General features: G+C 39.6%; 1 protein-coding gene across 1 annotated transcript; it reads right to left on the bottom strand.

Moving 5' to 3' along the window:
- Positions 1-94: 94 nt before the first annotated feature.
- PMPCB (peptidase, mitochondrial processing subunit beta) lies at positions 95-13,360 on the bottom strand. Its single transcript, XM_007532682.3, has 13 exons — positions 13,217-13,360; positions 11,375-11,512; positions 10,252-10,338; positions 9,204-9,333; positions 8,098-8,296; positions 6,863-6,942; positions 5,381-5,493; positions 4,162-4,305; positions 2,766-2,926; positions 1,348-1,433; positions 792-880; positions 567-642; positions 95-236 (listed from the first exon to the last, which is right to left on the bottom strand). The coding sequence occupies exons 1-13, from the start codon at positions 13,313-13,315 to the stop codon at positions 172-174; spliced, it is 1,467 nt and encodes a 488-aa protein (XP_007532744.1). The 5' UTR covers positions 13,316-13,360; the 3' UTR covers positions 95-171.
- Between the last annotated feature and the right edge of the window lie 2,197 nt (positions 13,361-15,557).

Below are 15,557 nucleotides of genomic sequence, written 5' to 3'. Positions count from 1 at the left end.
CCCCTGGATGACAATTTTAAGTGTGCTGTTCACTGGGGTAGTGATACCTTTCAAGTTTGACAGAATATTTCATTCAAAGTTAGAGACTGATAGCTTAAAATTTACAGGTCTTTAATATTATTTAATATATATACATTAGTATCTCCTCATTGTTTTTCAACTAGGAGAACTTTAGTCACGAAGCCAGCACATGTTACTTCGAATTTGGTTAAATTCTGGTAGCTGTTCAATGGGACCTACAAATTAAAAAGGAAAAAAGAAGTTAAAACAATTTAAAGTATTTTTTTAATTAATGATTTACTACTGATTAACAAAGTTTTAAGATAGCAGGTACAATTCCCCACAGTTCCCACCACCATAGTTCAATGTCTCATCCCCTCCACTGGAAGCTTCCTTTTCTTCTATCCACCTCTGGTTGTACTGACCAAAATTCTTTACAGAAGGTGGAAAGTCTGGCTTCTGTAATTTCTTTTTCGCTGGACATGGACATGGACGTTGGCAGGTTGATCCATACCCCCAGAGGAGTTAACCAACTTTCTATGTAGGCAAAAGGAAACCAAGCTTACCAACAGCAGCAACAGCTGGACTCTTATCATATATATATTTGGTACACACCTCTCGAATTGTTTCAGCATTTATAGCCTGAAATAGAGGCGATAATAGCATTCCAGAGCTTCTCGTAGTAAAGACAAATTCTGTATCCTCAATTTTTTTAGTCAAAAGCAGGACTCATTTCAACATTAACAAAGTATTTCTTGCACAAGATCAAACAGTATCTGAGAACTACTTACATCAATTCTTGCTTCAAGCTCAGGGATGGGTATCCTTCTATTATAGCATAACATCTGCCTACCAATATCTTCACATATTGGAGTTGAACCTGTTTAAAAAGATTTTTTTTTTAAAGAAAGATTTTTAAAGAAAATACTTACTAGACTATAAGTAACTACAGTGGAACTACAAATCCACAGATCCTGGTGGCCATTCCCCCCCTTTTTAATTCTAATTTTTATTAGATAAGAGATAAACTGAGAGATGATAAAGAGGGAGAGAAAGATACCCTCAGACATGCTTCACACACACACGCACACGCACACGCACACACACACACACACACACACACACCCCGTGTGCCACAGTCCAGGCCCCCAGGACTTCTTTTCATGTTTCACACTGGTGAATTAGGGGTGGGGTCCTGAACCCAATACCAAGGGACAACTGTAAAGTTTGAGGGCGTGGGTCAAAAGATATATAAGGATTTTTCCACTTTGGAGGTTCTATGCTCCTTCCCATACATTTTCTAGGATCAGCTGTATATGAAATGAGAATTTTCATCATTTTTCTTACCATCAAGTTGCAACAACATGTTTGTTTTCAGTAAATTTTTGGCTCGTGCTACTTCACTTTCGGTGACACTTGTACAAAGTCGCATCCTATACCATTTGGAAAAATGAAAATGTCAGGTAGTTTGAGAATGTTATGTGTTTTTTGAGGATTTCAACCAAAAAAAAAAACTATTCATTAATGAAAGAGAAGGGAAAGTATCACTTTGGCACATGTTATGCTAGGGATTAAATTGGGGCCTCATGCCTGAGAATCCAATACTGCACCACCTCCTGGGCTGCAAAGAGAAAATGTCTAGTGACCCAAGTGACTAGAGCACTGGACTTGCTATTTTTCCAATTAATCATTTCATAAATCCCCATTTATTTAGATTCAGTATGCTAGTGAGCCACTTGTTTCTCAACATAAGAATTCAACATAATCAATTACACTCTTTCACTAGAATGAGTCGTGTAAGCAAGGTTGAGGAAGGACCCAGAGCTAAGTAATTTTCCAGGAGTCATGAGCCTTTAACACTGCTTTAAACTTTTCTCAGGCAACCTACTGCTTAAGAGTAACAATTTCTTTAAAAGGAGAGGGGGGCAGGGGAGATATAATGGTTATGCCAAGAGATTCTCTTGCCCGAGGCTTCAAAGTCCCAGGTTCAAATCCTCTGTGCCACCATATGCCAGAGTGGAGCAAAAAAAAAAAAGGGGGTGAGGGAAGCATCACTTTGGCACATGTTATGCTAAGAATTAAACTTGGGGGCTCATCTCCTGCCTGAAAGTCCAACATTTACCCACCACACAGCCAACACCTACCTGGGCTGCAAAGAAAAAATGTCTAGTGGCCCAGGTGTTGACTGTCTAGAGCACTGGATTTGCAAGCATGAAGTCCCAAGTTTAATGTTCATTATCACATGTCAAGAGTGATACTATGCTTCTTTATATGTATTCTCTTACTTAAAAACAAAATCAGGTGGGGGTAGATAGCATAATGGTTATGCAAACAGACTGTCATGCCTGAGGCTACGAAGTCCCAGGTTCAATCCCCTGTACCACTATAAGCCAGAGCTGATTAGTGCTCTGGTTAAAAAAATTAAATTTAAAAAAAAAGAATGTCTATAGTGGGGGCTAACATGACAGCTCACATAGGAGGATGCCTGATTTACAGTGATTCACATTTGAGCAACAGGTAGACCACGTGAAAATACTAGAGGAAGGTTAGGTACTATATATAGACTCAGAATGGTGAAACCCACAATGACCAAAAAAAAAATGTTTTATAGTATAAATCAGTTTCACACCTAACTTTAGTTCTTATGACTTAGAAATGTGGCTAAGCCTTGGCCTACTTTTCTTGATTCAATGTTACTATCACCAACACTGTAAGGAGAAAATTAGCCTGAAGTGGAATTCTAAGTAAGATTTAATTTTTCTCACCATTCTTTTTGAACAACATGTAGCATGTCTGCAACAGTGGCTGGTTCACACACCATATAGATTCCCCATAATCCTGTGTCTGTGTAGGAAGTGTTGAAAGACTGGAAGCTATGGCAGAGGTTGCCATGACAGGTAAGCTGGGCCAGCTTGCTAGATAAATTCTGTAAGGAAATAAAGTGTCTTGAAACTGTAGGTATATATTTTCAAATTACCAGAAAATAAGATGGGATGTGGCAAAAACTGAATGTGCTTTTTCTTCCATTTTACACAGTAGTCAAGAATAAAGCTAAAATTTAATAACACTGCAAGTTTCACTAAACAGCCTAGTGCATCCCCAGAGAAATTAAAAATATATATATATAATTAGTCTAGTAACTGTCTCTACGTGTAAAATACACTGCTATAATCAATGTGTAGGGCAGTTAGATATGCTTATTTTTAATGTGTATAAGGTCTAAGATATTTACATGAAATGTATGTTATTGAAATCTCAGTGTACATGTACATTCACTTGTATTTGGAAATATGCAACTTCCAGAAAAGTTGTAACAGTAGTACAGAAAAAAAAAAAACTAGTAGAGGGCTGGGTGGTAGCGCATGTGGTGCAAAGTGCAAGGACCGGCTCAAGGATCCTGGTTCCCCACCTGCAGGGGAGTCGCTTCACAAGCAGTGAAGCAGGTCTGCAGGTGTCTTATCTTTCTCCCTCTATCTTCCTCTCCTCTCTCCATTTCTCTCTGTCCTATCCAACAAGGACAACATCAATAAAACAAGGGTAACAAAAGGGAAAATAAATATTTTAAAAAACATTATCCAGATTCCCTTTATTATTTATTACTCTCTCACACATTTTGATGTTTTGTGCTTTTTAGTATACACATAGAAAAGCAGGGAAATTTACCTCAGAACTACTAAAATTAAAATATGAACATTAATGACAACAGTGTACACATGCATAACAACAAATTCTATCATTCAATTTTTTAATTATCCAACAAACAAGATTTTAAATATTTTTTAATATGTCTTTATTTTCCTTTTTGTTACCCTTGTTTTTTTATTGCTGTGACTGATGTTGTCATTGCTGGATAGGACAGAGAGAAACGGAGAGAGGAGGGGAAGACGAGAGGGGAAGAGAAAGACACCTGCAGACCTGCTTCACTACTTGTGAAGTGACTCCCCTGCAGGTGGGAAGCCAGGGGCTCAAACCGGGATCCTTACTTACACCGGTCCTTGGGCTTTGCTCCATGTGCACTTAACCCACTGCACTACCCCCCCACAAGTTTTATCTCAAAAGAAATTACATGTTTCTGCTCCAGGCTGCAAAAATTCAGGATCAGTTTATATCTTAAAATTCTAAATTCATAATACAGATGTCCATTAACTTAAAATTACCTACCATTCCTCCACCAAAAGAACGATCCCAATTGCCAATCAGTGTGTTTGCCACCATGAGACTGATTGTATCTGGATGTGCCCAACCAACAGCCTCAACAGCAACTGCAATGTGTGCCAAAGGCATTTTGTCATCCCTCATTCGGATCTAGTTAGGACAGAGGAAACGAGATTCTAGTAAAGATGACTACTTCTATATAAGACACCTGATAGGCAAATCCACCACAGTTCCATTAGCTTTAAGGTTAAAATAACTATTGTTTTTAAAACTATCAGACCTCCTTAGATTGTATATAATCTAACCTTGAATAAAGACTTATAGGTAAACATGACTTTCAAGAAGAATCTCCCATTGCAGGGCTAGGATAGACTCAATGGTAGAGTACATGCCTTGCATGTATGAGGCTCTGGATTCAGTCCCCAACACCAAGGAAACAAAAGATCTCCAAGTGAAATACTACAGACACATGCACTAGATAGTTACCAACTCAAAAAGGTTTTGCTTTATCTTTGGTAGAAATGAAGCATTTGTAATGGTTAATATGAATTGGTCTAGCAACTTAAACTAAGACTGAAATAAGCTTATCTTTGTATTGCCAATATTTGGTTCTATGCAACTGCTAGTATCAGACTTCTTTCTAAATAATCCTACTTAAAGCATAATCTTGTAAGGCAGCAGACTTAAATCTCAACATAATTTAAAGCTATTAATGTAGCAGATTCTCCTAAAGATAAGGCTCCAATGGCTATCCCCAGAAATGTACCATAGGCAGAACTTAGTCCAGAGTAAACCTAATGCGAAAGTTAAACATTGGGGTGTTTTTAATTACTTTTATACTTATTTATTTATTGATGAAACAGAACCAGAGCATTATTCTGCTTTATTCACTGTGCCTGCCACATAAATGGGCAGACATCATGTCAAAGAGCAAAAAATGTTCCAATTATATTCACTGCCCACCTCCCAGACCACAAAAGTTCAAATTATAATACTGCCCTTAAAACTGCTTCCTTAGGAAGAAAAAAAAAACAAAAAAACAGGTGCTTGGCTAATTTACAATCGGAAGGAATAAAAGCATATAAATTCACCCTCTTCCTTTTGCTATCTTTCAGCTTATGTCTTTGATTTCTTCCCGTTTGATGTTCATACTGTACACTCTTTCATAACTATAATGCTAGAAAAACCTGACAGACCAAATAATAGTTTAGGAAGCAAGTCTTACCTCACTTCCTGTGAATTTGCAGGGAGGCAGAGCTGGTATTTCTCCTTTGTGTGTAGACAAAGAGTCACCAAAATGAAACTTGGCTAATTCAAGTAGTTCATCATGGGAAACTCCTAAATTAAAGAAAAATATTTTCACATAGTATCTAATAGTATAATTTAAAGCAGAAAGCCAACACTTCTGTTTATATAATATGCCCAAGGTGGTATATATTTATTTATTTATTTATTTTGCCTCCAGGCTTATTGCTGGGCTCGGTGCCTGCACTATGAATCCACTGCTCCTAGAGGCTATTTTTTCCCCCTTTTCTTGCCCTTGTTATCATTGTTGTTGTTGCTGTTGGATAGAACAGAAATTGTGAGAGAGGGGGAAGACAGAGGGGGAGAGAAAGAGACACCTGCAGACTTGCTTCACCACCTGTGAAATGACACACACCCCCTGCAGGTGGGGAGCCAAGGGCTTGAACTGGGATCCCTACTCCGGTACTTGCGTTTCACACCATGTGCACTTAACCCGCTGCGCTACCACACAGCCCTCGCCATTTAACGTTTTCAAAATAATTATGTAGGAGTCACTCTGGATATCATTCCAGAGGGTAACAAAACAATAGAAAAGACCCTGGCAGTACAAAGGTGATACACAAGAGAGTGAAAAACCATGAGTCTGCACAGTTCTCAGTACCCAACAACAAATGTCTCTACTACTTTATGACATACCACATATGGCTCTCTTATTAAATGATCCAGATACTAAGATATTCAGCTTCTGATTCCACACCACCTCTATCCAAAACATAGGGAAGCCTTTTTTTTTCCACTGTGTAGATATAATTAGGTATTGGAGAATGACTAAGGTTTTATTATCTTTTAAAAATATTTTTAAAGTTTTATTTTATAGGACAGAGAGAAACAGAGGGTAAGGGGGTGGAAAGGAGGAGGACAAGAGAGAAAGAGAGAGATACAACACTGCTTCAGTCATGAAGCTTTCCCCCTGCATGTGGAGACCATGGGTTATTGCATGTGGTAACACATGCACTTATTACCCAGGTATGCCACCACCTGGGCCCCTCTTATGGTCTTATATCAATTTGCAATAGTCTGTAAATATAACTCTTAGGACATCTTCCAATAAGATTAAACCAATAAACCCATCACCATAATGACTTTAAAAAGTTACAGAAGGGGAGCTGGGCGGTAGCGCAGCGGATTAAGCACACGCAGCGCAAAGCGCAAGGACCGGTGTAAAGATCCCCGTTCGAGCCCGACTCCCCACCTGCAGGGGAGTCGCTTCACAGGTGGTGAAGCAGGTCTGCAGATATCTTTCCCCCCCCCACCCCGTCTTCCCCTCATCTCTCCATTTCTCTCTGTCCTATCCAACAATGACAACATCAGTAACAATAATTACAACAATAAAAAACAAGGGAAACAAAACAAAAGGGAAAATAAATTTTAAAAAAAGTTACAGAAGTATAAATGGACTAACCTCCAGCAGCAGCAAGTACTATTCGTGGACCCTTATAATGTGTGGTTATATACTCCACTAAGTCCTTACGATTTATAGATCTATAAATTGAGTAAGAAAGGCAGAATTAAAAGAAAAATTTTAAGTACCAGTCTTCACATAATATATATGAAATCAACTGGATCATAAAGGTATTCTAAAACTTAAATGCAACAAGTATAAAACTTCATATATATATATATATATATATATATATATATATATAGAGAGAGAGAGAGAGAGAGAGAGAGGGGTATGGGGGACCAATATTTATACCAATAGTAGTTATGAACTCAGATACCTGGGAGTTTGGTGGCACTAAAGTATAACTAATTATAATTTTATTCAAATTAAGGGGGTGGGAATTTACTTTCTGAAAGAAACTTTTTTTTATTCATTATTATGAGAATGAGAGAGGGGGAGAAAAAAGCCAGACCACCACCCCGGTACATGCAGTGCCAAGGATGGAACCAGGAGCCTCAGGCATGCAAGTTCTATACTCTACCAGCTGGGTTATTTCCCCCTTGCCCCACTAATATTTAAAAAAAAAAAAAAAGAGTAGTCATGCCCATATTCTTTTTCTTTGACAGGAATTGAGATGGGGAGGTGGAAGTAGAGACAGAGAAAGAGAGAAAGACATTTGCAACACTGCTTTACCTCTTGTGAAGTTTGTCCCCACCCCCCTGTAGGAGCAGGGCTTCAATCTGTTTCCCTGCACAAGATAACGTGTGCATGCAATCGGGTGCAACAAAGCTTGACCCCAAATCATGACCATATTTTCTGTGGCAGCTTTTACACTAACATTCAGAAACTGTATGTGGTCCACAAGGCAAAAAATATTGGCTATCTGGCCATTTACAGGAAAAGCCTGCTGGTCCCTAAAAATAGATGAACATAGAGTTTTAGCTCCAAATTTTTTCTGCATCTAATGAAATAATCTAATGCTTTGTTGAACTGATGTTCACTGGGATTGCTGTGTTGTGTCTTCCTTTCTTGTAATGATCTTTTCAGGTCTTACACAATTCAAGTTTTGGCTGGTCTCACAAAGAGGTATGGAGTATTCCCTCTTTTCCTTTTGCTAGAATTTCCTTTTGCTAGAAATGGGTATTGTTCCATCTGTAAATGCTCAGAGACTGAAATAGACTTTTCTGGATGTTTGTGAACATTAATTTTCAGAACTCAAATATTTCTCAAAAATTTCTAAAAATTGCACTTACTTGATATTTTCAGTTGGTCCCAAAATAGTCCTTCCAAGTGCAGTATTTTGATAAGCTGTAGCATGAAGATAGTCAAAAACAACTTCCTGTAAATTGGTTTCAACTTCTTGCATCTCTCTAAGGATTACTCCACGTTCACGTTCAATCTCTGCCTCTCCCAATGTACTGTTTTGTATTATATCAGCAAGAATTTCTACAGCTAATTGAAAATATAGGAAACAAAGAAATCTTTTTTTATTAAACTAGCATCAGATACCATGATACTAGCCACCCTATAATATTCATGTGATTAAACTCAGAAACTAGAAAGACAATCTTAAAAAAAAAAAAGTAAAATATGAATTATTGTGGTAAAGCATTAGAAGATTCCTACTTGCCATAAGTCCCCATGACAAATGTTATCACTCTACCTATAATTGCTTGAAAAATGCATGCATGTCTGCTCAAGTATGTCATTCTATATGAAAACAGAAAATTTTGCTAGTCAAAACATCTAGGTGTGTACAGAAATTCCACATGACCCAAGTTCCCACAGACACAGGGCTGCTACTCACAGGAAGCTAAAGGCCATACAAAAGACAAGGCACCCAGGATTCACTTACAGAATTAATATCCTCCCAAATATACTTCCCCATTTCACTTAATCTCAGTGTCTATTACTATTCATCTAACTAATGTTGGCTAGATTCTTTATCCATTGCACCACCTCCTGGATCACGAATGTTGGCTAGATTCTTACCACTAGCAAAGTCACTCATAAATGGTAACTGGAGCAGTTCAAGAGAGCTAAGTACCAAAAGGATTTAAAATGAACCCTGGGGAAGCATAATGAAACCTCCGAAAATTATACAAATATGACCCTAATTCACAAAAGTTTTAAATTATATAATTTTAAGATAAGATTTACTTATTTCATGAGAGAAAAAGAGGCATAGCCCCACTCTGGCATATGCAATACAGGGTTTCATATACAATCCTGTGCTAATTGCTAAGCCACCTTCCCAGCCATGACAATTTTGTCTATGAATTTAATGATTAAAAAAAAAAGTACTACTTCTGAGCCCTCATGAAAATGTCATTATCTGTAGAACAGATAACCACAATACCTCTTGGTAAATCTTTAGAGAATGCTTTGGCATAATATACAGTCTGTTCTCTGGAGGTGTAGGCATTGAGATGAGCACCCATGTTTTCAATCTCAAGTTCCAGATCTAATTGGGATCTCTTTTTGGTGCCCTAGAATAAGAGAGAGAAAGAAATGATACTTTTCTTTTATCCCCCATTTGTTCTAATCACTTCAAACAATGAATACAAAGAAATTAGTTTATGTCAGTTCCTTGCAAGTGGCCAAATTCAGTTTCAAAAGTATACCAACCTGCAGAAAACAGTGGTATGCCCCCAAATTACCTTTTTATCCCAAAGAGAAAATCCACAAGGCAAGTTCAGTAATTATATCAGATAATTATCCTGGATAAAAAGGTCGGAAAACCAGTAGGGTATCTGCTACTGTACAGGCCAGGTTCAAGTAGTTCTCCTTGCCTTGGGAGATTCTTATGCTCACTACTTCTTAAAGAAAATGCATGTTTATAAAAATGTGTCTTATACAGGCTGGGAGTATGGATCGACCTGTCAACGCCCATGTTCAGCAGGGAAGCAATTACAGAAGCCAGACCTTTCACCTTCTGCAACCCACAATAACCCTGGGTCCATATTCCCAGGGGGATAAAGAATAAGAAAGCTATCAGGGGCGCAGGTGGCACAAAGCACAAGGACCGGCATAAGGATCCCGGTTTGAACCCCGGCTCCCCACCTGCAGGGGAGTCGCTTCACAGGCGGTGAAGCAGGTCTGCAGGTGTCTATCTTTCTCTCCTCCTCTCTGTCTTCCCCTCCTCTCTCCATTTCTCTCTGTCCTATCCAACAACAACGACAACAACAATAATAACTACAACAATAAAACAACAAGGGCAACAAAAGGGAATAAATAAATAAAAATAAAATATTAAAAAAAAAAGCTATCGGGAGGGGATGGGGTACAGAGTTCTGGTAGTGGGAATTGTGTGGAGTTGTACCCTATGTATCCTATGGTTTTTGTCAGTGTTTCCTTTTTATAAATAAAAAATTGAAAGAAAAAAAAAGTGTCTTATAACAACTTGCCTTGAAAGCCATATGTTCCAGGAAGTGAGCTGTTCCATTATTCTTCTCATTTTCATATCGGCTTCCAGCATCAATCCAGAGTCCAACCTCAATGTAATTAAGGGACAGTTAAGAAAAACATGGTTTTTTTAAATATGTTCCTTATTTTGAGGAGCATGTAAGTGTGAAGACACTTTTTCTGACAAATACTTTCCAATTACAACACTATTTTTTCCCGCCTAATAAGATATAATCTTTTACCTTAGGCAAGACATTTTTTTAAACAAAATTTGAAATTTTAATTACCAGACTGGTGCTACAAACATCTACCTGACAGCTTCACTGAGGATGCTTAGTACAACTTGTTAGCATAGGCTGTAGATTAAACTGTAGATTAAAAACCATCAGAAAGATATTTGAAATGTAAGTTTAAGTTTTGGTTCTGTTCTGTACTAGTTGCATGACATGGAACAAACTATTTTTTGAAACTTGTCTTCAGCTGTAAAATTGATGGTTTTTTAGATCATATAAGACAATATGATCTAAAATCATATTGGTGGATTGAAGACACCACCAATGTGTCCTGGAGCTCAGCTTCCCCAGAGACCCATCCTACTAGGAAAAGAGAGAGGCAGACTGGGAGTATGGACCGACCAGTCAACGCCCATGTTCAGCGAGGAAGCAAAAAAAAAAAAAAAAAAAATGTAAAAAGCATCCATCAGAGTAGTCAACAGTAGTCTTTCATTATGAACACTCTTTCTACTAAAGAGGCCACAAGAACCAGATGTAGTTACTTAAACAAAACACCTGTGTGGTCCGGGAGGTGGCACAGTGGATAAAGCATCGGACTCTAAAGCATGAGGTCCTGAGTTCAATCCCCGGCAGCACATGTACCAGAGTGATGTCTGGTTCTTTCTCTCCTCCTATCTTTCTTACTAATAAATAAAATATTAAAAAAAAAAACAACACCTGCATCTAATATAAAACAATCACTAGAAGGACTCATAACTGAAAGTCAACTGTCAATGTAAAATAATTGCCACTAGTTTTCAACCACTAGTCAACTAAAAAGCTCAAGCTGAAAAGCAACAATTTGCTCTCTCCTTATGAGGTCACTCAAAGGTTGCATGAATGAATCACTTACTGTGCATGTAGAGAGCCCAGAGTCTTCAGAGGCCACTCTGAGTCCGTTCTCCAGACATGTCACTCGTGTTTCAGGAACATTAAGAACAACTTGTGTAGCAGCCTGTGCACTTCTCCACCTGTTCCCTCCAAAATATGACTAGTTGGAAGTAGAGAGATAGAAGAAAGGAAGCAAAATTCACCTCTAGTTCACTATTAAATGTTGATTAGAAAATAAAAACTAGGGGCTGGGTAGTGGTGCACCTGGTTGAGCGCACATGTTACAGTGCTGAAGGACCCAGGTTCAAGTCCCCAGTCCCCACATGCAGGGGGAAAGCTTTGTAAGTGGTGAAGCAGGGCTGCAGGTGTCTCTCTGTTTCTCTTCCTCTCTGTCCCCCCCCTTTGATTCCTGGCTGTCTCTATCCAATAAATAAATAAAGATAAAAAAAATTTAAATACAAAAACTATCCCTAAAAAGACTAAAAGTACTCTTTCTTCAATTTTTGTTCTGAGATTCACTCCTTTCCTTTGCCTGGCCTAGAAATCTTCCTTAACCAACTACTATTTATTTTTTAATTAGGGAATTAATGTTTTACAATCAACAGTAAAACCAACTATTCATAAGCCCAAAACAACATGACTATGAACATACCCTTCTTTTAAGGAAAATGTGCAGTTATTTTCACTATCCAGACAGAAATTGCTTTTACTCTGCTAGAAGTGTCTACTACTGTGGAGGGGCTAATGGGTGAGGGGAGGAAGGTGGAGAAATCTACAAAAATATCTATACACACAGAAGTGAAATTTAGGCTTTCACTTTTTTTTTTAACCAGAGCACTGCTCAACTCTGGCTTATGGTGGTGCAGGGGATTGAAGCTGGCTTTCACTTAATTTTTTAAGAGAAAAAAAAATACACTGATGTTCAAAGTATATTGTGTTACTGTGTTTTTTCTAACTGTTTTTCCTAGCTTTCATTAGTGTGTTCAATACCATATAGCTTGTGAACAACTTGACGCTCGCGCCTAAGAAAAATGCATTTACAATCAAAAGTTTTCCTTAACTACTTGGGGTCGACAGGAAGCCCAGCAGATAATGAAAAAAACTCGGTCTCGGAAGACAGTGGCACACCTGGCTAAGCGCTCGCATAACTGCACAGAAACCTGGACCCCACCTGCAGGGGGAAAAGCTTCACGAGTGGTGAAGCAGAGCTGCAAGTGTTTCTCTGCCTCTCTCCCTCTCTCTCCCCCTCTCAATTTGTCTGTCTCTATCCAATAATAAAGATTTAAAAGAACTGTCAGTACTCAAAAATTTAAAACATAAAAACAAACTCGGTCTTCAGCCAAAGCTGCACTCCAAGGCAGTATCCATTCCACTTTTTCTTTCTTTTAAATTTTTTTTATTATCTATTTATTGGATAGAGACCGTCGAAAATCCAGAGGAAGGGGGAGACAGAGAGGGAAAGAGACAGCAAGACACCTGGAACCCTGCTTCACCACCTGCAAAGCTTTCCCCCTGCAGGAGAGGACCCGGGTCTCGAACCTGGGTCCTTGAGCATTGCAACATGGGCGCTCAACCTCGTGCGCCTTTCACTTCCCCATTCCTCAGGCACACGCTTTCAGTACTTGCTTCACCAAGTCTTCTCGGGAACTGGGAGGAGAGGCGCCGGTTATCAGCGTCATTACTACGTCACTGGCACCGCCAGTGGGTCCCGGTCCCACAGTCCGGAACAGAGCGGCCTTCTGGGTGGGTGGCACCCACGCCAGGGGCCAGGCAGGGTGTCACCGGCCCAGGGTCGCTGCGTGGAGGCACGAGGGTAAGACTGGCTCGTCCCAGGCAATGTCCTGACAAGTGAAGGGAAACTCACCCGCCCGACTGAACCTTGGACCAGAAGCTTCTCGGTGAAACCCCAGAGTCGCCGCCGAGCAGATGGCAACAACACAGCTCTAGTCGCTGCCGCCGCCATTTCTGAGGACCAAATGGAGTATGTACTTCCGGGGTTGTGACCTGAGCTCCCAGAAGAGACCGCGGGCCTCACCTGCTGGTCGTGAGGGAGAATGACAGCCTATGAAGCTGTCCTGGCAGAGCTTACTGTAGGGCTTGTGTGGGCTAAGTAACACCAATTAGGGAGTCTGTAAAAGGCCCTGTATCACGTTACTTTTTTTTTTTTTGGGGGGGGGTGTAATGGTTTTCAGTAAATAAAGTTGTTGGTACATATGTAAAAATTCTCAATTTTTTTACAGAACACTATGCCCAGTCTAGGTCTTCTTCCACCATCGAAAACCAGGACTTGAAAATGCTCCCACCCCTACCCAGAGTCCTTTACTTTTGGTGCAATACACCTAACCCAGTCCAAGTTCTTCTCTGCGTTTTCCCTTTCTGTTCTTATTTTTCAGTTTCTGTTCAAGAGTGAAACTCCCTTATTCATCCTTCTCTTTCTGGCTTATCTCACCTCACTTAACATGATTCCTTCAAGCTTCATCCAAGATGAGGTGAAGAAGGTGAATTCATCTTTTTTTTTTTTCCTTCCAGGGTTATCACTGGGGCTCAGTGCCTGCACTATGAATCCATTCCTCCTGGAGGCCATTTTTTCCCTTTTGTTGCCCTTGTTGTTGTCATTATTGTTGTTGTTACTGCTGTTGGATAGGACAGAGAGAGATTGAGAGAGGAAGAGAAGACAGAGAGGGAGAGAGAAAGACCTGCTTCACTGCTCATGAAGTGACCCCCAGGTGCACTTAACCCGCTGTGCTACTGCCTGGCCCCCAATTCATCATTCTTAATAGCTGAGTGATACCCCATTGTGTATATACATCACAGTTTTCTTATCCACTCATCTATTGTTGGAACCCTAGGTTGCTTCCAGGTTTTGCTATTACAAATTTTGCTGCTTTGAACATAGGTGTACAGATATATTTTTGGATGGGTGTGTTGGGTTCCTTAGGATATATCCCCAGGAGAGGAATTGAATTCCCATTTTGTTGCCCTAGTTATTGTTTTTTGTTGTTGTCATTGTGATTATTGCTGTTGCTGTTGGATAGGACAGAGATAAATTGAGAGAAGAGGAGAAGGGGGGATGGGAGGAAAAGACACCTGCTGCAGACCTGCTTCACCGCCTGTGAAGCGGCCCCCCTACAGGTGGGGAGCCGGCACTCAGACAGGGATCCTTATGACAGTCCTTCGGCTTTGTACCATGTGCGCTTAACCCACTGCACTACCTCGACCCGGAGCATCTGCTTTTTATGTGAAACACCCTCTCCTCATCTTGTAATATCTCCTTTCCCCCTTGAAGCCCCTACTTTCTTTTTTTAATATACTTTTTAAAATATTATTTATTCATTTTCCCTTTTTGTTTTATTGTCGTAGTTATTATTGTTGTTATTGATGTCTTCGTTGTTGTAAAGGACAGAGAGAAATGGAGAGAGGAGAGGGAGACAGAGAGGAGGAGAGAAAGATAAACACCTGCAGACCTGCCGACCTGCTTCACCGCTTGTGAAGCGATTCCCCTCCAGTTGGGGAGCCGGGGGCTTGAACCAGGATTCTTATACCGGTCCTTGTGCTTTGCGCCACCTGCGCTTAACTGCTGCGCTACTACTGCCCAACTCCGAAGCCCCTACCTTCTATCTCATCCTCAGCTCAGGATATGTACCCCATCTACATAGAAGGTTTTAGAATTCCCATTTCCATGTAGACATCTATATATACCTAACTGAATTTGGTACTGCCATCCCTCATTAATCTATCTGAAGCTAATTTGATTATTTGCTATGTTTGAGAAAAATTCAAGGGGGAGGGGTAGTTTCCCATTCTCTCTCACTACTACACTTGAATATTTCACCAGCACCTCAATGTCATCCTGTTCATATTAAAATTCATTACCTTGCCCCAAAATCTCCTCCTGTGTAACCAATACAAAATAGTCAACAGCATCTTCACTCACACAGATATCCAAACAAGAAACTCAGATTTAAAAATAATTATATATATATGTATATATATATATATATATATATATATATATATATATATACATATACATATATATATATGTTATTCATTTATTTATTACCTCCAAGTATTGATGGGGCTTGGTGCCTGCACTATGAATCCACTGCTCCTGGCAACCTTTTTTCCCCCTGTTGTTGTTGTTGCTACTGTTGTTGTTGGATAGGACAGAGAGAAGAGGAGAAGACAGAGAGGGGGTGAGAAAG

The sequence above is a fragment of the Erinaceus europaeus genome, chromosome 8 (assembly GCF_950295315.1).
Source record: "Erinaceus europaeus chromosome 8, mEriEur2.1, whole genome shotgun sequence".
Lineage (NCBI taxonomy): Eukaryota > Metazoa > Chordata > Mammalia > Eulipotyphla > Erinaceidae > Erinaceus > Erinaceus europaeus.
The sequence above is the reverse complement of the archived record's forward strand: the minus strand, read 5'-3'. Positions and strand labels throughout refer to the sequence as shown.

Excerpts from the sequence above, each read along its gene's own strand:
- PMPCB (XM_007532682.3), bottom strand. The coding sequence starts at position 13,315 with ATGGCGGCGGCAGCGACTAGAGCTGTGTTGTTGCCATCTGCTCGGCGG. Across the intron at positions 5,494-6,862 it reads AGTACTTGCTGCTGCTGGAG|GAGTTTCCCATGATGAACTA; the intron begins GTTAGTCCATTT and ends TCTTTAATTTAG. Across the intron at positions 1,434-2,765 it reads CATGTTGTTCAAAAAGAATG|GATGCGACTTTGTACAAGTG; the intron begins GTGAGAAAAATT and ends CAAATGGTATAG.